This window comes from Monodelphis domestica, chromosome 7 (genome assembly GCF_027887165.1).
Source record: "Monodelphis domestica isolate mMonDom1 chromosome 7, mMonDom1.pri, whole genome shotgun sequence".
NCBI classification, from domain to species: domain Eukaryota; kingdom Metazoa; phylum Chordata; class Mammalia; order Didelphimorphia; family Didelphidae; genus Monodelphis; species Monodelphis domestica.
This window is the reverse complement of record NC_077233.1, coordinates 127006668-127032653: the sequence shown is the minus strand read 5'-3', so window position 1 is coordinate 127032653 and position 25986 is coordinate 127006668. Positions and strand designations below refer to the sequence as shown.

At 39.4% G+C, this 25986-nt stretch overlaps 2 protein-coding genes across 4 annotated transcripts in view; one reads left to right on the top strand and one right to left on the bottom strand.

The window, feature by feature from the left end:
* Nucleotides 1-3880, bottom strand: part of KIAA2026 (KIAA2026 ortholog) — a 66136-nt gene extending 62256 nt beyond the window's left edge. For both annotated transcript variants that reach the window (XM_003341694.4, XM_056805436.1), the window contains exon 1: nucleotides 2990-3880. In XM_003341694.4, the coding sequence (XP_003341742.1) occupies nucleotides 2990-3615 (626 nt within the window). In that variant the 5' untranslated portion in view covers nucleotides 3616-3880. The remainder of the gene's footprint in view (nucleotides 1-2989) is intronic.
* The window catches only part of LOC103093172 (uncharacterized), an 89723-nt gene continuing 67609 nt past the window's right edge, over nucleotides 3873-25986 (top strand). The window contains exons 1-2 of one of the 2 annotated variants that reach the window (XM_007499551.3): nucleotides 3873-4526; nucleotides 23886-23987. In XM_007499551.3, coding sequence (XP_007499613.2) covers nucleotides 3878-4526; nucleotides 23886-23899 — 663 coding nt within the window. In that variant the 5' untranslated portion in view covers nucleotides 3873-3877 and the 3' untranslated portion in view covers nucleotides 23900-23987. The remainder of the gene's footprint in view (nucleotides 4527-23885; nucleotides 23988-25986) is intronic. The other variant, XR_008913524.1, reaches the window with a different exon arrangement.

The following is a 25986-nucleotide window of genomic DNA, read 5'->3' as shown; positions in this document are numbered from 1 at the left end:
GATCATGGGTGGCCCTGTGTTTGGGAAAATTACTTTGTCAGTTGAGTAAAAGACTGTGGCAGGCGGATCAACCAGCAAGCTATTGTGATAGTCCATGCATGAGGTGATGATGGCCTCTGCCAGGGTGGTAGCCCCATTAATGGAACAAAAGGAGCGAATGTGAGAGAGATTAAGAAGGGAAAATTTAAAAGTCTTAACAGATTGGATTTGGGAGTGGTTTGGGATGAGAGTGAGAATTTGGGGATGGCATCTAAACTGTAAAGCCTGGATAACTGGAAGTAAAAAGTAAATTGGGAAGAGGAGAGGGCTTGTTAGAAAAGAAGTTTAGTTTTGAGTATGCTGAGTTTAAGATATCTATGGGACATTCAGTTTTGAAATGTAAATAGACTGTTAAAAGATGTGAAGTTGGAGATCAGACAGATTAGGAATGGATAAACAGATCTAAGAATAATTAGCACAGAGATAATTGAATCCATGGGAGCTAATGAGATCAATAAGTGAGAGTGTATGGAGAAGAGCACAGGACAGACCTGTGGGACACCCAGGGTTAGTGGGTGCAACCTGGATAAAGATCCAGCCAAGTAGACTGAGAAGGAGCTGTCAGATAAATAGGAGAACCAGGAGAGAGTGGTGTCACAAAAAACCTAGAGAAGAGAATAAAAGAGAAGAGGGTGATTGGTGATCCAATGTGTCAAAAGCTGCAAAGAGGTCAAGAAGGATGAGAAAAAGCCATGAAATTTAGCAATTAAAAGTTCATTGGGGGGGGAGGGGGGGGACAGCTGGGTAGCTCAGTGGATTGAGAGCCAGGCCTAGAGACGGGAGGTCCTAGGTTCAAATCTGGCCTCAGACACTTCCCAGCTGTGTGACCCTGGGCAAGTCACTTGACCCCCATTGCCTAGCCCTTACCACTCTTCTGCCTTGGAGCCAATGCACAGTATTGACTCCAAGAAGGAAGGTAAGGGTGAAAAAAAAATGTTCATTAGGGCAGCTAGGTAATACAGTGGATAGAGTACCAGGTCTGGAATTGGGAGGACCTGGGTTCAAAGAGGACTCAGACACTTCCTATGTAATCCTGGGCAAGTTGGGTAAGTGACTTAACCTCATTTGTCTGGCCCTTGTCTTTCTGGCTTAAGAGTTATTACTAAGATAGAAAGTAGTAAGTTGTGGTTTAAAAAAAAAAAGAGTTCATTAGATAACTCTGGAGAAAGTAGTATCATTATTAATTATTCTAGTTTAACACACTCATTTCTAAGGTGTGGAAATTGAGTCCCAGAGAGATTAAGTGATTTTCCCCAAGGTCACTCAGGTAAGGTGTCAGTAAGATTTGAACCTAGTTCTTCAAACAACTTCAAATCCATTATCTTGTGTGGTTCCCGATCAGTAACCCAATAACTAGACACTATTAGGTGTCTATAATGTTCCAGGCATTGTCAATATACCCTTATGTCCTTTAGGAGATTACACTGTATTTAATAATGTCTAAGATATCTTTTAGTTCTAAAATTCTCACTATGATTTGGACAGAATTTTAATAATCATTGAAGAACTGAGCTTTGTTATATTTGTTAGACATATTGATATATCTGGGAAGCTTTATGGGAAGAAAGGGGAAATGGTCTATATTATATTGTCCATGGACTTAAGCTCCTTGAGGGCAGAAACAGAAGCAGGGCTGGAGTTGTGATTTTATTAGTATAAAGAACTCCACAGGTATGCAAGTTCTCTCTATCAATGCAGATAGGTACTTTCTCTGTCTTCCTGGCTTTAGAGTCTGTTTGGCTTTCTTCCATTTTGCTATGCTTCCCTGAGAGAAATACTGATAGAATATAAATGTTACAAAAAACCACACTCATAAGGTAGATAAAATATCAACTAGGCATCCCATCACAAAGAGTTTCTTTTCCATAAAGTAAAGTTCCCACAGTGAAGTGAACAATATTTATTAATATTTAAAAACCTAACAAATGCAAAAAAAACTTTCACTGTTAAGAATCACAGCCAATTGAAGATGAAGAAGTCTCTGAAATGAAACAAGTCTTATACACATATAAGGCTTATATAAAATGCTTCAGGCAGTATGACAATTTAAATCCCAATTGTTTTGTGAATAATGTTCTGAGAGCCAATTAACTTTCTACTAATCATGGAATGAAAATTCGAATAATGAGTTTTCTTCAATAGTTTTCTGATATTACAGAAGAATCCTAAATATTAGTATTCTAAAATAGTTGTAATCTAGGTCATATCAAAGATGCTCTATTTAGAGTCAATCCATTACCTAAATTTGATGCCAATCTGATTATGCTACAATCTTATCACATACTTCTGAAAAGCAAATATTTAGATTTGAAAAGAGCCTACCCTAACCACAGCTAGTTCTGGTGATTAAGAAAATCACAACACTAACACAACAGTTAGTGGCACAAACTAAGTGAAATGTGCTTTAATAGTGAATTTCTAAAAGTCAGGATACATAATGAAAGGCCCATACACACACACTTACTGCACAACAGCATAGTGCATTAGCAAAAGATTCCTACTCACCTACATGCAAAAATTTGGTTTATTTAGTTCCCAAAGAAAGTTGGGGGAAGAAAGGAGAAGCAGGCACGATTTGGAGTAACTTTTTAATCTTTAAGGTGCTCCAAACAAACCTTGGATAAGTAGCAAAATCCTCGAATAATATAATCATATTACATACCAGACAATATACCTTAAAATGGTCTAAGAGCTGTGGATTTATCTTCTGTTTCTTTCAATTCTCAAAAAGAACAACCTTACCTACATGAGAACTCTTTAATTTATTCCTAGATAGGTTTCAGCTACCTTAGCCACCAACTGCACATTTCTTCCCTTTCAAACCCCAAACTACTCCTTCTCCTCCCCTCATACTCCAGGCATTCACCTATCAGAGACGCCCCCGGCCCGCCCAGTTTCTGGGACACGTGTGTCTCCCTACAGTGTCAGAGTCTAGAGAGACTATACTTACCGGGAGAGGAGGGCCAGCTTCTGCTCCAGCATCATCTCTAGCTTCTGACCCTGCTTGGACATCCAGTGGTCCACGCCATGCAGCCGGTAACAGGTCTCCAGCATTAGCCTGAAATCCGCCACGAATTCCGTGATGCCTCCGTATTGGCCACTGGAGAACTTCTCCTCCATCTTCAGCAAACACATGCCCAGCCCCGGCTGCGAGAGGGGGCGGCTCCCGTTTCCAGGGCCACGAACCCCACCAGCCGCTGCCTCCTCTTCTTCGCCGCCAGCAGTAGCGGCGGCGGCGGACGCAGCAGCACCGCCGCCGGGGGGTTGCAGGAAAGGGCCGGTCAGGCCACGATGCTTCTCTAGCAAGAACTCGCCCAGGATGCGATAGCCCTGCTGAAGCTCGTAGGTCAGCTCTTGCTCCTGACCACCGCCCTCGACCACCACGACCGCCTCCTCGTCCTCTTCCAGAGGCGAGCTCCTCGCTCGGGCGGACGCCGAGGCCAAGTCCGTGGCCGTCAGCCCTGCTGCGGCCGTGGTCTCCGGCTGTTGCTCCTCCTCCTCCTGCTGCTGCTGCTGCTCCTGCTCCTCCTCCTCCCCAGACCGCTCCATCTCCCCGAGCGTCTCCAGCACGTTCATGTCCCTGGCGGGCCCGGGCTCCGCGGCAGCGCGAGCCTGGGGTACTGTAGCGGGTGGGAAGGGGCGCGAGATTGGCCTCTTCAAGGGCCCGCGGGGCGGTGGAGCCCCCTCTGCATGGGCGCCGGGCCCTCTCCGGGTTCTCTCCGACAGCTGCCCGGTGCGCGCGCGCGGAGGGGTGAGGGGTGGGAGCAGCGAGCAGGGGGTGTTGTGGTCCGGGGGATAGAGAGAGGGGGGTCTCGAGCTCCGGGCGGGGCGGGGTTACATGGCGCGCGTATGGGGGGTAGGGGGGAGCGGAGGAGAGGCCCGAGTGCCCTCCTCTCCCCCCACCCCCAGCGCGAGAACCCCCTCCGCCTTAACCCTCCACCTCCTCCTCCTCCTTCTCCCTCCTCCTCCTCTTCTCCCCCGCTTCACTGCTCACCACCAGCCTCCGGAGCCTCGGGCGCCCCAGCCCTGGGACGTGGGGGACTGGGGTCGGGGACGGGGGAAGGGGGGCTTCTCCTCCTCCCTTCCCCGGCGGCCCTGGCCGGGCTGGGCCGCGGTGGCCGCGGCTCTAGGCTCCTCAGGCTCCGGCTCCTCCTCCTCTTCCCCACACCCCCTCCCGCCCCTCTCTACCTGGGGGAAGGGGGCGGGGGGGACCCTGGGCTGGAGAAGGCGGCGCGCGACGGCGCGTGGACAGGACCCCGGCGACCAACTGTCAGTTAGAAGCCCCGCCGGGCGGGGGGGAGAGGAAGGAGGAGGGGGTTTGGCCCTCCCTGGTTGGGGCGAGCCAAGGAAACCGGCAGAGAAAGAAGCGTCGCCGCCATCCCAGCACGCATGCGTAGTAAAACAGGTTTCTTCTCCGCCCCCTACCACCTTTGCCCTCCTCCCACCTCCACCGCCGCTCCGGCTCAGCTACAGGACCGGGAGGCTAAGTAAGCTGCGCGCGGAGCAATGACGTCATCAAATTGCGAGAGGGAGTACAGGGCGGGGAGGGGAGGGAAGGGCGCATGCGTGGAAAGCATTGCCAACCCTCCTGTTTCACCTGAGAAGGTGGTGAGAACTGCTTGTGGGCCCTGTTTTGGTGTATGGGGAAGGCCCTTGGTGGTGGAAAAGGATCCAACACCCGCTGTCTGGCCTTAAGAACTAAAGCTTTTGAGAAAGCTTTATTGATGGCAAGTGGTTAAAAAGATTAATTTTCCAATGCCAGCTCTACTCGGCTTCTTTGCAACTGCCTCTTTTTGCAATAATCTGCAACCGTAGTAAAAATTCCGCCTCAACGGCTTGGCATAGGCCGCCAGCCCCTCCTCCCGGAATGCCCTGCCTCCAATCCCGTTCCTCGTAAAACCCTCCTTTTAGGTTCAGCTCTAGGTGCCACTTTCTACTAAAAACAGTACTAAGGCCGCTACTCCCCCCTCCCCCCCCCCCCCCCCCCCCGCTTCAAAATCCAAAGTTGTTCTTGTTCCATCCTCAAATGAGCCTGCATTTATTTTTATGTTGCATCCATCCACCTGTTGAAAACAGGCTTCTTGAAGACAGGGATGTGTTGATTCTTGCCTTGTTATCCCCAGCCAATTGCTAGTAGCCACTTGAGAGCTGTGTTCCTGGGATTGCAGATTTACAAATGGGACCTAGCTAGTTTATTTGAATTTGTTAAACTGAAATGTGCATTTAGATTTCCTCAGTAAATAAGAGAACAACTCGGAGTTCTAGCCAAAAATTAGACACAATTATGAAATTCTAATTCTCCATTTTAAAATGCATCCATTTAAGTAGAAAACTTTTTAACAGTTTAGTGTAATTGAAATGGTATTGCTTCTGTTGTCAAAATATGGATTTAATTTCAGACTCTAATACCATTTGTAACGCACTTCTTTCTGGCACTTAGAGATTTAGAGCTGGAAACCTTTGAGTCTAACCCCTTCATTTTCAGATGAGGAAACTGAAACAGAGAGGTGAAGTGATTTTGCCCAGAGCCACACAGCTAAGCTATATATATATATATATATATATATATATATATATATATATATATATATATATATATATATATATAAACTATATAAGGCCAGATATGAATTTAGAGCTTCATAACTCCAAGTCACTATCCCGGGTTTTCTTCAAAGCTTAAATTAAAGACCATTTTCCAAATGAGCCTTTTTGATATTGCCTCCTTCCAAATTGTAAGCCTCTCCCAACTACTTAAATATATTTTCATAGTTCCTCTTAAAGAATGTAAACTGTTTGAGGGGAGAGACAATTTCATTTTTGTCTCTGTTTTTAATTTTTATTATTTAAAGATATTTTATCAATTACATGTAATAATAATTTTCCACATGTTTTCTGAAGTTATGTGATTCAAACTGTCTCCTCTCCCTTCCCTCCCCCTTTCTGGCGTTGTTAAACAATTTGATCTGGGTTATATATGTATTATATAATACAAAACATATTTCCATATTGTTCATTTTTTAAAGAAAATACACATATAAAACCAAAACCCCAAAATAAAAACCCAAATAAACTAAAGAGAAAAATTGTACACTTTCACATATGTTCAAGACTCCCAACAGCTTTCTCAAAGTGGATATCATTCTTTGAGTAAATCTTTACAATTGATCATTCCACAATATTGATGTTACTGTGTACAAAGTTCTCCTGGTTCTGCTTATAGTATTCTGTATCAGTTCATGTAGGTCTTTCTAGCTCTTTCTGAAATCTTCCTCATCATTTCTTACAGCACAATAGTATTCCATCACCATCATATACAATTTGTTCAGCCATTCCCCAATTGATGGACATTGCCTCAATTTCCAATTCTGTCACCACAATAATTGCTGACATAAACATTTTTGTACAAGTAGGGCCTTCCCCCCTTTTTATGTATCTTTGGGATACAGACCTTGTAGTGGATCAAAGGATATACATTGTTTTATAGCCCTTTGGGCTTAGTTCCAAATTGCCCTGCAGAATGGGTGGATCAGTTTACAAATCCACCAGCAATGCATTAGTGCTCCAATTTTGCCATATCTCCTCCAATATTTATCACTTTCCTGTCATATTGGCCAATTTGACAGGTGTCAGGTGGTACCTCAGTTATTTTAATTTTAATTTCTGTAATCAAGAGTGATTTGGGACATTTTTTATCTGATTATTTATTGCTTTGATTTCTTCATCTGAAAATTGTTTATATTCTTTGACCATTTGTCAATTGGAGAAGGGCCTGTGTTCTTGTAAATTTGACTTAGTTCTCTATATATTTGAGAAATGAGACCTTTATCAGAGAAAATTATTATAAAATTTCCCCCCCTCCCAATTTGTTATTTTCCTTCTAATCCTAGTTACATTGCTTTTGTTTGTATGAGAACATTTTAATTTAATATAGTCAAAGTTATTTTACATTTTGTAATGCTCTTTATCTCATTTGGTCATAAATTCTTCCCCTTTCCATAGATCTGATAGATAAATTGTTCCATGTTCTCCTAATTTACTTATGGTATCACCCATTTGTCTAATTCATGTATCCATTTTGAACTTATTTTGGTAAAGAGTATGAGATATTGGTCTATACCTGGTCTGCCATACTGTTTTCCAGTTTTCCCAGCATTTTTTGTCAAATAGTGAATTCTTATCCCCAAAACTGGGATCTTTGGGTTTATCAAACACTAGATTGTCAAGGTCATTTACCCCTAATCTATTCTATTGATCCACCATTCTGTTTCTTAGCCAGGACCACATCATTTTTGCCTTTTTGCCTTTTTGCCTCCTGCTTCTAGCACAGTGCCTGATAGGCTCTTAATGCTTATTGGTTGTTTGATTACAACAATGCTGAGTACAATGCATCCTGGTTTTCTGGGCTACTTTTGTGAACATTCTGTGAATCCAGTGAGGAAAACCCATTGTAAATCTTAAAGTGCACTTCAAATGTAAATTACCATAATGGGATTTTTAGAAATGGAAAGTACCTTAAAAATCTGCTAGTCCAAACCACTCATTTTACAAATGAAGAAATATAGACCCAGAAATGTAAAGTGATTTATCCCAAAGTCCCCAAATTAGTAAATGATGGAGTTAAGACTCAGTTTAGATTTCCTGATAACAAATTATTGTTCTTTTTATTATACTACCTTGTTGACTCTTGAGAGCTGTCTAAATGAAGGCAAATTACCAAATTTGAAAATAACTTAAAATGGACTTTAAATAAAGAACCTTTGGCTATTAAAGATTAATTGGAAGATCATAGACTTAGTGCTTTTGGAAAGGACCTTAAAAAAAGGAGGAGCAAAAAAGTACTGTGTGATATATATTATATACATATACATATATATGTCATATGTAGTTCTGGTATTTTATTCTTACATGCAGAAGAAAAATGAAACATAATTTGCAATCTACACTAATAGAATCGTTTAAAACAAGATTCAGTAACAACTTTTAAATGCAGATATGATCTAAGAGGATAATACTTCTAATATCATCAGCAATTTGAAGGGCTACTGATTACATTTTACATTTCATCTATGTTCAATATTTTCTCAACAACTCTAGATACTGTTGATAAAACAATGAGCCCAGAGACAGAATGCAGTATTAGCCACACTTGGGAGTCACTGAAAACTGGCTTCTTTAAATTGTTCTAGCATTTCACAAGGGTAAGGGATCAAGGGACCATGCAGAGTTTGCTAAATCAAATCAAAACACTAGGTTCTTTCAGTGCTGGGTCATCATCTGATTGGAAGCATGCTCTAAAGCTCCCTTGAAGTGGACCAGAACCAGGAAAGGAAATTCGGAACATGCTCCATGGGATAACTCCTTTAGGTCAATTTCATCTTTGCTACACTAGTTTGTCTCCAAATCTAGGGGGCTTCCCACTAAACCATACCAGTCAATACATTCCAATAAAGCATCTTAATTTCTATCACTCAAGTTGTAGCAACCTGTGACAGCCTCAGTATAATAATAATAATTTTTAAAAACACCTTTACCTTCTGTCTTAGAATCAGTACTGTGTATTGGTTCCAAGGCAGAAGAGCAATAAGGGCTAGACATGGGGGTTAAGTGACTTGCCCAGAGTTGGACAACAAGGAAGGGTCCTAGACTAGATTTGAACCCAGGACCTCCTATCTATTCCTGGCTCTCAATTCACTCTGCTACCCAGCTGCCCTCTAATTATTTTTAAAGATAGTTGAAGAGTGACTAAAAAGTGAAAACATTCTCTCTAATAGTATTGTGGAAGTTAATTGAAGTAAATGGGGAGAAGAGAATTGGTGACTGAGACATAAAAGTAACAATTTTATGATTTCAGATGAGAAGGAATGTTTTACTTTTATTCTTCCTTATGCTAAATACAGTTATGAATCATTTATAAATCAAACTATGAATTAAGGAAATAAAACTTCTTGCACCTTTAACTGAGTAATGTCAGGTAAAAAGAGGCATCAAATTATTATGACTATTATTGTTCCAAGAAACTTTTGCAGAAAATACATATAGATATATTTATACATGTGTAAATAAACACTAGAATCTTACCTATTCAGTTGACTTGGCTCCAAGAATCAGATTAATACCCCCAAAGTTACTACACTCTGATTCTGGTGACTATATATATACCAGCTATACCCAGTAGGCAAAACCTAAATTCCTCAGAGCTTTTATTTGAAAGTAAACAGGAACAACTCTAGGCAGAGTTGCATATTAAGCAGTTTGTTTCAATATCCTTGGCTTCCTCACTTTCCAATCTTCTTTCTCCCTTCTCCTTGAAAAGTTCAGTGCACATAAAGTCTCTTTTCCTACTACTAGAAGAAATACTGTACTGATGATGAAAACCACTGTACTGATGATGAGTTATTTACACTTCAGTGGCTACCAACTAAAGACTTCTTTAATAGTCTTCAAAAAATGATCTGGTTGCAAAGCAGTACAATAAAATAATCATTCATGAGATGCTGTACATATGATGTTTTTGGAAAAACATATGATAGAAAAAAGGATGGGAGATAAATAAGAACTAACCCTCATTAGTATCCACTTAAAGCTAGAGAATCACAAATTATGAAACTATGAAAGGACCTCAGGAGCCATCTAGTTCAACCAATCACAAAAGAAATCCCTATTATAACAGATCTTCCAGCTTTTCTTGAAAAATTCCAAGGGGGTGAAATCTTTTGAAAACTTATCATTCTACTTTTGGGTATCTCTAACTGCTGGAAATTTTCCCTAACATCAAGCCTAATTTGCTTGTTTGCAACTTCTATCTATTGCTTCTGCTTTTGTACTTGAGGTCAAACAGAACAAAGCCTAATCCTTCATGCTAGCCCTTCAAATGTTAACTATAATAGCTAATAATTGCATTTCTAAATATCTTAAAGGTTTTATAAAACTATTTTACAGATATCTCAGTTCATCATCACAACAATCCTGGAAGTTAGCTGCTATTATTATCCCCATTTTAGAGATGAAGCTGAAGCAGACTGAGGTTAAATGACTTAAGATCACATAGCTACTAAGTGTCTGAGCCTGGATTTGAACTTAGGTCTTCCTGACTCCAAGTCCAATGTTCAATCTATTGTGCCTACTAGCTGGTTCTATTTAAAGAATGTCCATTGAGTTAACACCTCTATAGTGGATCTGTAGAAAAACACAGATTGGACAGGCATGGATAGATTTTAGTCTGAGTCATTACACACATTAATGAAATCAATAATCCACTGGTACAGTAGAGGACCCTAATCATTTCCTTGGGATATTTGCCTTTTTAAAAAGCAGTGTGGTATTATAGAAATCACATTGGGCATGGATCAATTAAGATGACTAGATATGAATTCCAAATTATTGTTTATAAACTATGTGCCCTTAGGCAATTTGTTTAAGCTCTGTGAAACTCAGTTTTCTCCTGATGCAAATTGGAGTAATAATAATTGTATTACTTAACCTAAAGGTTTCTTGTAAGGAAAATTATTTTCAAAAATCTATTATAAAAAGCTAATCATTAGCATTATTATAATTGTAAAATTAAAGGCATCATCACCTATAAGAATAATTTCAAGCATCAAAAAGCAGGTGAAAAGGATCTTAGAGATCCATGGTTCTCATTTAATGAGTTTAGAGTGGATAAATGACTCATCTGAGATGACACAAGCAGAATTGACACTTGATCATAGGTCTCATGACTCTCAATCTAGGACTTTCCCACAACATATGAAGGAAGGAAATCTGTTATTGCTCTGCTAGGCTGTTAACTTCTCTACACTTACAAAAACAGAAGGTTGCTAGGGTGCCCTGTGTCACCATTGGCAACACTGCTCTCTGGTGATAGGAACTGGGTATCTTGGTGGAGCAGAGAGTCTTGTTCCTGAAATAGGGTGGGGGATGTTGGAAGGAGCAGTCGACTTTCTGATTGGCAGAATGCTATCGCATCTTAGCTATAGCTGCTACCTGTGTCTAAATATCATCAGCTTCTTCTAGTGGAATTCTCCAGACCAGGATTGGCCTTACTCAGGCAATACAGCAATACAGTTCTCCCCATGACATACACCCCTTCCCAGACTCCAGATGTTAATAATCCATAGTCTAGGCTCATGGTGCCCTCTCTTCTCTCTTGTCCAACCTCCCAATAACATTTCTGTCTCTGATTTTATAGACCATAGTTGCACATCTTGAAATAGCTAGGTCTAGTTCTTCTGGAAAGAAAAGTGTGGAATAGGGAACAAGGGGTTGTATTAATCAAGGACAATTCCAGAGGATGAGCCATGTGGGAAAGGAGAATGGGGGTGGGGCAAAAAAGACTAGAAGAGTCCAAAGTCCTGAGTCATGAAAAGATTTCAGAGAAACAAGGTTTGAAAAATTGGACTAAGGATTTTGACTTTTAGTGAATATGAGAGGGAAGGAGGGAGAAAGAGATTAAATTGTATATAATATCAAGAAGAAATATCTACATTGATACTGTTTATAGATAATAGAGTATTTGCAAAGAGAAAAATGTGAAAACTTTATTAACTACCTGTCCCTTATGCTTAATGACTATGCAGTTTAATAAGAATTATATATATACACACACACACACACACACATATATATATATATATATATATATATATTTAGGAAAACACTTGATTTTTACTTTTTAATATTTCCTACCCTTATTTTATTCATGACTTCAGAATGCTTAAAATGTTGCCCTGGCTATCAAGGCTGTGGACATATATGGGATAGATAATAGGCAACAAACATTTATTAAGCATCTATTATGTGCCAGGCACTGTCCTAAAGTACTGTTGATATAAAGAAACACAAAGAAAAACTGAATAAGCACAAAACATCCCTTGCTCTTAAGAGAGAATGTACTCTAATTGGGTAGACAACATAAGATATAGCAAAGATAAATTGGAGATAATTAATAGAGAAATGGCACTAACATTTAGGCAGGACCAGGAGAGGCTTCCCATAGAAGATAAGATTTTAGCTAGGACTTGAAGGAAACCAAGAAAGGCAAGATATATGGAGATGGTGGAGATATGGAGGAGGGTAGAAGAGGGTGGAGTACAGTATGGATAGTCTTGAAGGGAAAATTCCCGGATTGGGTATCTGCCAGCAAAATTGCTCAGATGTCTTGTTCTAAGAACAGCAAAATAGCCTGTGTCAACTGAATCACAGAGTACATGGGATGGGAAGGAAACTGAATAGGTAAGAGAGAGTCAGCCTATGAAAGACCTGAGAACCTTACATTTGATCTTATAAGTGATAAAGTGATCCTGCCCCTTATTGAATGGTGGGGTGACAAGGTCAGACTTGCATTTTGAAGATCAGTTTGACAATGAGTGGAAAATGGACTAGATAGAGTAGGAAAAGACTTGAGGAAATGAGACCAATTAGAAGGTTACTACCATAGTCCAGATGGGGGATGGCAATATTAGAAAAGAGGTAGAGGCAAATGTAAGAGGTTTTGAAGGTAGAATCAATAGGACTTGGCAACAGATTAGATATTTGGGGAGAAGGAATGAAAGAAAGGAGTCAAAGTTTCAAGTTTGGGTGCCTGGAAAGATAATGAACAGCAATAGGAAAAAAGAAAGAATGGCTGGGGTGGGGGGTGGGGGAGATAATGAATTTAATTTTGAACTTGTTAAGTTTAAAATGTCTACAAAACATTCAGCTCAAGATGTCCAGTGGATAGTCACAGATTTGAATCTGACAGTCAGGAGAGAGAGAGGAATGGATAAGTAGACAAAGAAATGATAATTGAATCCTTGGGAGCTAATGTGATCACCAAGGGAAATAGCATGGAAGGAGAAGAGAAGAGAACATAGGAGAGAGCCATAGGAGACATCCACAGTTGGTGGGCATAATTTAGATTAAAGTACAGCAAAGGAGGTTTAAGAGTAGTCAGGTAGGAGAACGAACCAAGATAGACTGTGTCATAAAAACTTAGAAGAGAGTAAGCTACAGCATCAAAGGTGTGATCATTCTTATGCTTAATGAGATTGAGAAAATGCCATTAGATTTGACAGTTAAGAGATCAGTCTTCTTCTCAAGGCTAGAGAAAAAGGGAGGAGAGATATGGAATGACAGGATAAACAGATCAAATGAAGATTTTTTTTTCTGGATGTGTATAGGCTTGTAGGCAATAAAGAAGTACTAATTCCTAGGGAGAAATTGGAGATTAGTGAGAATAGAAATGACAGAAGGAAAAGAACTGTTGGAGCAAACAAAACAGAATGGGATTATTCCATTAATAGCTAACATTTAGGTAGTATTTTTTAAAAACTTTTTCTTTTTCTCTCTTAGATTCTATACCAAGTATCTGTTCCAAGGTTAGGCATTTGGGATTAAGTGACTTGCCCAGGGTCACACAAGTAGGAAGTGTCTGAGATTGAATCCAGGACCTCCTGTATCCAGGCATGGCTTTCTCTCCATGAAGCCACTTTGCTCCCTATTATGTAGTGCTTATTATGTACCAGGCAATATGCTAAATGCTTGATAATTATGATCTTACTCGATCCTAACAAATATAAAAGGTAGATATTATTATTGCCACTTTAAGATGAGAAAACTGAGGCAAAACAGAGGTTAGGTGACTTGTCCAGGATCCCACAACTAGGAAGTATCTGAGACTGAATTTGAACGAAAGTCTTCCTGACTCTAGACCCAGCATGCTGTCCACTGAGCCACCTAGCTGCCTCAACTGTAGCTCCTTAACTACTGTAGAAGGATTAGTTTTGACAATGAGAAGAGCTTCCACTTAATGAGAGACAAGAGTGAAGGAGCAGAGAGTGGTAGAAGGCATCTGAGTGATGTGATATGAGAAGGAGCAGATAAGAATGAGCTCTCAGTGAATGGTTTCAATTTTTTAAATGAAATATAAAGCAGTTCTCAGCTGAAGTGTGTGGGGGGGGTATAGGAGAGCTATGAGGGGTTTGAGGAGGGATGACAAGGTTCACAAAAGGTGTGATAGTGAAATAGTGAATAGGTAGGTATAAAAAGAGTACAATTTGATTAAATTGGTTGAATTGATTGAATGAATGGGTCCAAATATTAGTGAAACTTCAGGAAGGCATCCAGTGGAATGCCTCAGAGGTCTGTCCTTAGCACTTTGCTTTTTTTTTTTTATCAGTGATTTAGAAAAAGGCATAGATGGTATATTAAATTTGTAGATGGTACAATACTGGAAGGAACAACAAGCATGCTGTGTTAGGATAAAAAAAGAATCTTGACAGGATAAAATACTTCATTGTTGTTCAGTTATTTCAGTCAAGTACAACCCTTTGTGACCTTATCAGGGATTTTCTTCCTTAAGGTTCTGGATTGGTTTGTCATTTCCTTCTCCAGCTCATTTTATAGATGAAGAACTGAGGCCAAAAGGGTTAAATGACTTGCCCAAGGTCACACACCTAGTCTGAGGTGAGATCTGAAGTCAGGTAGATAAACATGACTTCAGGCCCAGCACTCTATCTACTTTGTCATTTTGCTGCCCAGGATAGAACATTGGACCAAACTTAAGGAGGGGCACAGTTTAGGAAAGACAGGCAATTCTTCTCTTCCTCATATCTACATTTAGTCATTTTACAAGTCTTTTTAATTCTACATTTATAACTCAATTTTCTCACATGTAAAATGACTAAGTTGGTTTAGATCAGTGGTGTCAAGACTCCAAGGGAATGAGAGGCCACTAAACCACACACAGAGATCCCTACAAGCTACATATTGACTTAGAAAGCCATATATTAATATTATATATACCTTATTGTATTTTTATTTATTTTAAAAATATTTCCCAATTACATTTTAAGCTGGTACAGGCCACACTTGGGAATGCTGTGGACTGCACATGCCCTAGAACTACATGTTTGACACCTCTGGCCTAGATGACCTTTAAATTTCCCTCCATTGATTGTCAAGTATTTACCCGAAGAAGGTTGAAGACAGAAAGGCCCCTTATACACCAAAATATTAATAGTAGCATTTTTTGTAATAGCAGAGATTGGAAACATAGTAGAGGCCCAACATTTGGAGAATAAACAAATTGTGGTATGTGAATGTAATGGATATATTGCTGTGATTGCATATGTGTGAAGAATTCACAGAAGCAGAAGAGACTAAAATGAATGAATGCAGAGGGATATAAGTAGAAACAGGAAAATGATCTTCACAATCACTACAGTAATGTAAATGGCAGAAAAGACAAACCAACCCTGAAAATGAATGCAGTATAACTATAATGACCAAGTTTGACTCTAGAGAAAAGATGTAAACATTTGTATCCCTTGCTGCATTATGGTAGATGAAGGACTATGGATGAGGAACATTGCAAGTGCTGTTTGACTTGGTCAATGTGTTACTTGCTTTTCCTGAATTATTATTTTTCCTCTCTTTTTTTCATTCTTTGTTATATAGAGAAGAGGGTGGGACATATTTGAAAATGACAGTAATGTTAAAAAATATAGTAATGAGAATTTGTAATAATAGGAACATAGGGGATAGCTAAATAGCTTAGTGGATTAAGAACCAGGCCTAGAGATGGGAATTCCTGGGTGCAAAGATACTTACTAGATATGTGACCTGGGTGAGCCACTTACCCTCAACTATCTAGCCCTTACTGCTCTTCTGTCTTGGAACCAATACAGTATTGATTTTAAGACAAAAGGTAAGAGTTTTAAAAAAAGGAACATATGATAATGCTAGCATCAATAGTAGATGAACTAGCTGATATAGATGGCTTGTAATAATACACTTTGCTAGTAGCTTTTTAATTTAATTTAATTTTTTGTTTTTTTATTTTAATAAAAATATTAGTAAAGAAACATTAAAATATTATATGCTATTGTGGAACAAGTTGGATATATGCTAGAAATGCATGGTTGGTACAATAATGGGAAAATTATAATCCAATTGACTACAAAAATTATAACATAAAATTCCTGTAATTATTTTAATAGATGCAGAAAAAAGATTTAGACAAAATACAATGGCCATTTCCATTAAAAACATTAGAAAATACAGAACTAAATGGACCTTTTCCTTAACATAATAATATTGGACCTTGCCTTAACATAGCAAATATTACATTTAAAAGTAAGAGTCAATGTTATATGTAACAAGAATAAACTAGAGTCCTTTCATGAAGATCAGGGGTAAGATGAACTTTTTCATTGTCACCACTATTATTTGATATGGTGCTCAACACATGACACAGCAATAAGAAAAGGATCACATAAGCAGAGAAGAAAAAAGATAAAATGGACAATTTTTATTATATAAAATTGAAAATTTTTGCACAGACAAAACCATCTCTGGCAAGACCAAAATAGAAACAGTTAACTGGGGGAAATCTATGTATCGGGTTTCTCTTATAAAGTTCTCAGTTTCAAAATACATAAAAGAGTGGATTTAAATTCATAAGAATAAATACCAAACAATAATCAAAGTATATGAACAAGTAGTTCTTAAGGGAAAAAAATCCAAGCTGCCTTAAGCCATATTTTTTTTTAAACCCTTACCTTCCTTCTTGGAGTCAATACTGTGTATTGGCTCCAAGGCAGAAGAGTGGTAAGGGCTAGACAATGGGGGTTAAGTGACTTGCCCAGGGTCACACAGCTGGAAAGTGTCTAAGGCCAGATTTGAACCTAGGACATCCTGTCTCTAGGTCTGGCTTTCAATCCACTGAAATACCCAGCTTCCCTCCTTTTGCCATATTTTTAAAAAATGTTGTAAAACCACTAATAATCAGAGAAATACAAGTTAAATAAATCTGAGGTACCACTTTACATCCATCAGATGGATGAAGTTAGCTGAAAAAGAAGGTGAAAAATGTTGGAGGGACTGTGGAAAAATAGGCACCTTAATTTACCTTTGGTAGAGCTGTGAATTGGTCTAGGCAGTATAGCAAATAATTTGGAACTATGCCCCCAAACAAAAGTTACTAAATAATGCATATCCTTTCACCCAATTATACACTTTTATTTCTATGCCTCAAGGAGGGAAATGACTCTAAGTACAAAACATTTATAGCAGCTTTTTGTGGTACCAAATAACTTGAAACTAAAGGGGTACCCATCATTTGGCTAAAGTATGCCATACAATTGGAATATAATAGAATACTATTTAGTTATAAGAAATGATGAAGAGGATCATTTCATTGAAACCCATGAACACTTGTGTGAGTGAACTGATGCAGAGTGAAATGAAAAGTGAAAGAAGAAAAGAGAAAAATTTATTATGACATTGTCAAAATAAGAAAACATTTTTATGTTTTATCTTTTAAAATTTTTAATAACAAATTTTCACATTTTCCAAAGTTATATGATTTATGTTGTCTCTCTCCCTTCTTCCCTTTCCCTTACCAGAGTTGAGAAGCAATTCAATCTGGGTTACATAGGTATTATTGTGCAAAACAGACAAAATAAGTAAACTTGAAAGACTTAATATCTCAAATCAGTGCAGTTATCAACCATAATTCAAGATCAATAGTAAAAAGTGCTATCCAACTGCTGACAGGTGTTAAAATAAATATATACAATGAAACACACATTTTTTTTTAAATATGAGCACCATGAGAACTTATTTTGCTTGCCTCTACCTATTTGCTAAAAATACTTTATTTTCTTTTCTTTTTTAATTTTCCTGTGGGGGGAAGGAAAGATGGGAAGGAGAAAAAAATAAGTACTTATTAACTGAAATTTTTTTTAATCAGCTAAATATGAACTTGCTGTCTCCCACAATAAAATGTGAGTCCCCTGAGGACAAGATGTGTTCCATTTGTCTTTTTATCTCTGTTGCCTAGCACAATGACTGGAACATAGTAGGTGCTTAATGACTACTGACTGATTCCTTTCCTTCCCCTTTCTTCCTTTTTTCTTCCTGCCAACATGTTGTTTTAGTATAATGCATACTTACCAACAGAGGCTGCTAGGTGGTAATAGGGTGCTGGGTCTTGTAATTGGGGGGTTTTGGGGGTAGGTTCAGATGGGAGATCAGTGAATTACTTTGGGCCAGTATCAGGGTTTCCAACTGTGGGTTGAAGGGTCTAACAGTTAGCCCTGACCAGGTCAGAGCTTGATCTGAGACCAGCACACAGATTTACTCAGTCACAGTAAATGGAAGGTGTAATTTATTTCTAGAGAGAGGGGGTTGAAGGGTAAGGAGAATCCCTATCACTAACTTCGAAACCCAGGTCTAAAACCCTTGAGGAGGGTCTTCAAAGATTTAGTAGTCTACACTTATCACCCTCTCCTCTCTAATCTGTAAACCCAGTCCCTGTTCTAAATAACCTGCAATAAACCCCTCTCTTAGTTATTACTAGAAGTGATGACTTGTGACAGATTTGGCAGGGCCCAGGGTAGGTCCCAGGCCCAAATGGGCACAGATCTCAGCTTACAGACAGTGCAAATAGCTGGTTCAGGATCACAGATTTCTTCTCCTAAGGAAATACAGCAACGGGAAAAAACCAAAACAAAACAGGAAAGCAAGCAGGATAGGAAACAGGAATAGGGTTAGCAGCCTCATCACAGGCAGTTCCACTCCCCAGGTTCCATCCAGAGAGAGACAGCCAACCCCCCTGAGTTCCAGCATCACCCTTCCTTCCAGCATTCCAGAATCTTTCTCTGTAGGTCTCAAGCATCTTTCTTCTGCAAACTCTATTTTCCTAAACTTATCTTTTCCTTATAATAGCCTGAAGTCAGAAAGACTCATCTTCCTAAATGCAAAGCTATCCTTAGACACTTGCTAGCTCTGTGGCCTTGGACAAGTCACTTAATCCTTTTGGCCTCAGTTCTTCATCTGTAAAATAAACTGGGGAAAGGAAATGGCAATCCACTCCAGTATCTTTCCCAAGAAACCCCCAGATGTGGTCACAAAGAGTCAGACAATGATAAAAAATAGATTCATCAAATGTATGACAATTATTCACTTCTGGTGATTCTTAAGGACACAAATGATATTACCTGGAGGCATCTAAAAAGAAATGCCAATTATTGTGGAATCTTAGGCTTTTGGTATCCTGGAGGAAATGGGGAATGACCACTTACTTCTTAGAGTTCATGATAGAGAAGAGAGACCCAAAAATAGTCTAAAATGTACCTTAGATGCTGGGGAGGGAGTTTCAGAAGGTTTAGAGGAAAGATAGGACTAAAAACCATAGGAGAAGTCAGCCCAGAAGTAACGGGCAATTATGATTATTATGATTAGCATTCTGAAGATACAAAATAGCTCTATGAGAAATAAGAATGGGATTTGCATGAATCAACTGATGTGAATAGTTTATTTAAAAAAAAAAAAGCTATTTTGGGAGAAAAGTGAAGATCAAAGGAAGGATTGGGATTCTAGTTGGGGTAGATGAAATGATAATAATTGACAACAGAGAAAGGGCAATGCTCTTAAATTATTTTCCTTCTGTTTTCTCTGCCAAACCTTTGTAGTAGATATGATGGAACAAGCATGACTAGCAGAGAGTTTATATCCAATATGAGTAAGAGAGAATCTAGTTGCTCTTTGTGAATTCAAGTCACCTGGCCCAGATGACTTGATATCTTTAGCTTTTGAAAAAACTGGCAGAAATGATTGCTAAGGGGGGCAGCTGGGTAGCTCAGTGTGTTGAGAGCTAGGCCTAGAGACGGGAGGTCCTAGGTTCAAATCTGACCTCAGACACTTCCCAGTTGTGTGACCCTGGGCAAGTCACTTGACCCCCATTGCCTAGCCCTTACCACTCTTCTGCCTTAGAGCCAACACACAGTATTGGCTCCAAGATGGAAGGTAAGGGTTTAAAAAAAAAAAGAAATGATTGCTAAGGCACTGACAAGTAATATTGAAAGTTTATGGGAATAGGAGATATATCACAACATTGGAGAAGCATTAATGTCCCCATTTTCCAAAAAATGGAAGAGAACAGAGCCTATAAAGTATAGGCCAGTAAGCTTGACATTAATTGCTAGGGAAATTCTAAAATGGATCTTTAAGATAGTCAGTGAGCACCTAGAAAGGGAAGTCATGATTACAAAGAGACATCATGGCTTTATCAAGAATGGGTCATGTCAGACTATCCTCATTCCCTTTTTAGACAGACATCAAACTAATGGGTAAGAGGAATAATGTAGATTTAGTCTCCCTAGATTAGAGCAAAACTTTTGGTAAAACATTTGTGCTATTATTATGAAGATATAAGTATGAACTAGATGATAATAAAATTAGATAGATTCAAAATTTATTGGATATCCAGAAACAAGGAGTAATAATGAAATATCCAGTATCAACGTCGTGGGAAGTCTCCAATGGAGTACTATTTTTGGTCCTTCCCTGTCTAACATTTTTATCTCTGACTTGGATAATGGCATACATGGTAGACTCAACAAATTTATAGATGACACAAACCTGGGAGGGATAGAGAGATAACCTACTAAGATCTTGATAAGCTAGAGCAGTAATGGTGAACCTTTTAGAGACTGAGTTCCCAAACTGATGCATGTGAGCCCTTCTTATCCCAGAGAGGGGAGGGAGGAAGTGCTCCCATTGGGCTGCATGGCAGAGGGTTAAGTCATGTGAAAAATGTCCTCAGGTGTGCATGGAGATGGGGAAAGGAGCGGCCCCCTCCAACACATGTGCCAGAGATTTGCTAACATGGGACTAGAGCATTTGACTGAATCTAATAAGATGAAATTCAGTAAGGATAGATATAAATTAGTAGGGACAATATAGAGTTTGAATCCTGAGTCAGACCTTTGTGAGCTGTGTGATCCTGGTCAAGTCACTTAATCTCTCTGGACCTCAGTTTCCTTAACTTTAAAATGGAGGGGTTGGATTCAATGACCTCTATAATTTCTTTTTTTTCTATATGTCTCACTCTATGACTTTATGAGAATCTCACACTTGGATACAAAATTTAGCTAACAAGTATAGGATTGGGGAGGGGTGGTTAGAGTTCTGGAAAAGATCTTAGGGTTTTAATTTAAATATGAGTTAGCAGTATGAAGCGACATGCCAAAAAGCTAATTTAGTCATGGGCCTAATTAAGAATAGCATAGCTTTCAAAAGGACCAAGTTCTAATTCCCCTGGGCACCACATCGACAGTATTCAGAGGATAATAAAGATGGTGAAGGCCCTTGAATCTGTCATATGAAGATTGAAGGTTCTGAGCCGTAACAAGAGAAGACTCAAAGAGACATGTATTTGAAGGTAGTTATCATGTGAAGGAAAGATTATACATGTTTGATTTAGTACCAAAAGATGGAACCAAGAACAACAGGTGGAAGCTGCAAGAGGACAATTTAGATCTGATGTCCTAGGAAAGACAATTAGAGTTGTCTAAACTTGGGATGGGTTCTCCTTTCTTGAAAGTTTTCAAGCAAAGACTTGAAGACTGCTTGTTAAGTATACAGTAGTGGGGATTCCTTTTGTGTTTGGGTTGAGCTAGTCACTGAAATTTCTTCCAAATCACAAATTCTGTGATAGGAGAACAGTTATTCAATTTAAATATTAACCCATTCCTGCCTCTTCCTAGTACTAGAGGTTACTGCATAATTCAATCTTTGCAGGACTTAGGCAAGGTTACTTTACCCACCCAACATTGTCATGCATGCCTATTGCCTAGAAGAGTTAGCATGCCCCATCAACTCAGAGCACCCAGTTAGATACCAAGCCAGATACCAAGCACCCAGTTAGATACCAATACCATACTGCTTCTTAGTACTAAGACAAATGAGATGAATCTGTGTAGTTAAATCAGAGACATTTCTTCCACACAAGTTGCATGATCAATCTAGTTCTGGGAGTCCTAACCTTAACTACCTGGATCTGCTAGTGGGACTTCTTGGAAATGAAATGAAATAAAAAAGTTCTCACCTGTAGCCCTCATGCTATTTTTTTTTTAAACCCTTACTATGTATTGGCTCCAAGGCAGAAGAGTGGTAAGGGCTAGGCAATGGGGGTCAAGTGACTTGCCCAGGGTCACACAGCTGGGAAGTGTCTGAGGCCAGATTTGAACCTAGAACCTCCCGTCTCTAGGACTGGCTCTCAATCCACTGAGCTACCCAGCTGCCCACCCTCATGCTATTTTTTAAAAAAGAAAAGTGAAGAGCTATGGTTCTGTCAGAGCTATAAAGCCCTACACACCACTTTGCCTCCAAGGTTCTCTACTTAATAATAGTAACTGACATTTATATAATGCTTTAGACACATTGTAGTATTTGGGGCCTCAAAAAAAAAAAAAAACTACTAGTGAAGTAGGTAATACTGGTGATTATTATCCCACTTTACATATGAGAAAACAGGTTATGACAAGTGGTTTGCCCACAGTTAAGCAGCTTTTTTTTTCCTTTCTATTTTTAGCTCTGCAACAATATCTTGAGGCAGCCTGGGATAGTAACTAGAGAAAGCTGGCCTTGGTGTTGAGAAAAATTCAGTTGAGTCTTGCCTTTGACACATACTGTATAAACATGTGTAAGTCATTTAGCCCCTCAGTGGCTACCAGACAATTCTATAAGACTATAAAGTACATTGTGCATTGGTGGTGGAAGATTCTACCCTGGGAGTTTTCTACAACAGATGGAGAGCTGGTGGCAGGACATCATAAAAGGGAACTGTCAGAGGGAGCTGAGAAAGAGAAAGGGCACATAGGTTGTTGCAAGCCATATATAGCCATGCCTACCCCCACCCCTGTATATATATATAACACCTGTAAGCAACTCTTATAGATGCATGTGCATATATATATATATATATAAGTATGTGTATTTATGTATATGTACATGTGTGTGCACATATATATGTATGGACCTTACTCTGTGACCTACTGCTAAGCCCTGCAGGTCTTCATGTTCTGCTCTCTGACCTGCTGATACACATTGATGGTCTCTGGGAGTGCCCATCTGTCCTGTAGTTGAGCACTCCAACACGTGTCATCTTTTTCAGTTAGAATAAGCTCTCTGAGAGCAGGGACTGCCTTGATTTTTCTGTTGATATCTCCAGTTCTGACCACAAGACTTGGCAGATGATAAACACCAATGAATGCCTTTCATTCCTTCCTTCCTTCATTGTTGTTTCAAATAGTCTGGCTTCAATACCTGGTGCTTACTTTTTTAATAGCTGATTTTAAGCCTGTTACTTCACAACCTTTGCCCTTAGCACTTTGCTTAATTCTTGCTGCTCTCTTAGAAGTCGCTCTCTTACACCAGATCCTTTATCAGCTTACCTTTTTTTCTTGCTCAAGAGAGCATATTGCTCTTTGAAATATATCCAGTTCCTTGTCTTATTTCTCATTTTCAATTCTCAATTATTCCTTCATTTTAATTATATGCCAACCTCAGAGGCAATATCTCCTCAATTCCTGCCAGACCAATCATCTTGGAACATGCACTTTCCCCTTATTTCTCAATAATCTCTTCCTATGATTATCTTTATTCAAATGCACACTCCTACTGGCAGATCAGATTTGCAGGGTACTACTGAGGGGCAGAAGTATTTTTATACTGTTATTAGATCAAGACTCCATTCCAATGTATTCTCCCCAATATCAATCACCAGTTACAGTTAATATTTTCTTTGATTGACCACAGTGATTAATAATTAGCTCCCCAGTATGAATTTTTAATTTATTCCACCCTGCTTAGTCTTTAGAATTTTAGCAACCAGGAATGTATACACCTCCAGTTAAGGATTAACTGTGGAGGAGGATGGTCTATGACCCACGTATGCTAGCAAGTGACAAATCAGAAACAACTGACTGACCCCCTGGGCTGTCCTAAGCCAAGTTTAAGCCACCATTGGTACATGTGAGACATAGAAAATGATGTAAAGAACTGCCTTTATATTTCAGATGACTTCTTGTGAGAGGAACTTTTGTGGCCTTGGTGGTGGTACTGGACTTGGAGGAGCTCCAGCATGGGACCTCAGACTGCTTCCCTTAGGCGACCATGTGGTGAGTGTTAAGGCTGAATCCCCTTTCCCTGGCTTTCGGCACCAACCTCCAAGGAGGCCCCTCATCTTGGAGGAAGCCTTGTGACTAGAAACAGAGCTAGATTTAATCTTCTGGGAAGGCCCCTTGGCTGAGGCCTCTGAACTCCTCAGGCCAGGCAGAACTACCCCTTCTTCTCTCTCCCTCATTCTTCTTTTTTTTTTTAATTTTATTTGATAATTTTCAAACATTATTCATTGGAAACTGTAATGATTAAAATAGTGGAAGACATAAACTGTAGTGAATATAAGAATGGTTGTTAAAATTGTGACTGCAGAAATATGTTTTCAAGACAGTGCCTTGTTCTGTAAATCAAATATAAAGTGGTCGCCAGGGAAAAATTTCCAATTATTAAATATACCCAAGTCAGCTGGGTTTTATAGAGATTTTAATTAATATAAATGAGAAATTAATGAAAGGGAGAGAGAGAGAAAAAGGAAATAATGAGAAAAAAGGGCTATACCAGCCTAGGCCAACATGAGCCAGCCTAAGCTGAAAACCCTAAGAGAGGGATCAGTCAGTCTTTTATCAACTCACCACAAGATCTCTGAAAGGGAGCCCCAAGAGAGACCCTTCAAGGCAGCTTTGGCCAGCTGCCTCCTCTAATTCAGCCTTTTCCAGCTGACTCTCCCGAGAGAGAGACCCCAGAGGGACAGAGTCTCCTCAGAGGGAGCTCCAGCGAGAGAGTCCTCTGCTCTCAGTTTTTCCTCTCCTTTTAAAGGGCATTTTCTCCTATGTCACCTCCCCTAAGTTCTCACATCTACCAATCACAGTAGACATTTTTCAAAGGACAGACCTTTCTTAATTCACACCTAAGGCTTAAATTTTTGATTAAGTTCACACCAGAAAACCTCTGAGTAAGTTTCTCACCTCTTTGCTCCTTATAAATTCACAAGTTGCCTGACTTTTATAGGTACTTAGCACCCTTTTGTATTAGATCTAAAAATAGGCACAGCTTAAGAACTTTTGCCTTACTATAAGTTTGGGTTTAAGTATTTTTCATTGTTCAGCAAGGAGTTTCTTCCCTAAAGCAGGCTTAAGTAGGAGTGGAGTAGAGGTCTCACATTCCTGATCTAAGTAGAAGGCTCCTATTCCTGATCTAAGTTCCTTCGTTGTTTAAAATGGGGAATGGTCTTAACCTAACCTTATGAAGTAGGGTCTGAGAATTTTTTAAGGTTCACAAAACAAAGATCATTTTCTTTTCCTCTCCCCCCGCTCCCAATAGCTGACGCGTGATTCCACTGGGTATCACATGTGTCCTTGATTCAAACCCATTTCCATGTTGTTGGTATTTGCATTAGGGTGTTCATTTAGAGTCTCTCCTCAATCATATTCCCTCAACCCCTGTTTTCAAGCAGTTGCTTTTCCTCGGTGTTTTTACTCCCACAGTTTGTCCTCTGTTTGTGGATAGTGTTTTTTAGATCCCTGCAGATTGTTCAGGGACATTGCATTGACCCTAATGGAGAAGTCCATTACGTTCGATTATACCACAGTGTATTAGACTCTGTGTACAATGTTTTCCTGGTTCTGCTCCTCTTGCTCTGCATCACTTCCTGGAGGTTGTTCCAGTCTCCATGGAATTCCTCCACTTTATTATTCCTTTTTGCACAATAGTATTCCATCACCAACATATACCACAATTTGTTTAGCCATTCCCCTTGTTTGTTTTCCAATTTTTTTGCCACCACAAAGAGCTCAGCTATGAATATTCTTGTACAAGTCTTTTTCCCAATTATCTCTTTGGGGTACAGACTGTTATGGTGGAAATTTTAACTTTAGGATTGAGGTAATATTGAACAATGGCCACCAAGGAATTTACTTATGAAATTCCTAAAATGAAACACTCAAGTCAGAATGGAGTTTATGGAGGTTTAATCACAATGGGAGTAGGGAAAGGAAAGGGAGAGAAGGAGAGAAGAGAAAAGGGAAAGGGGCTACTCAACCTCTGACCAAGGCAGAGGGA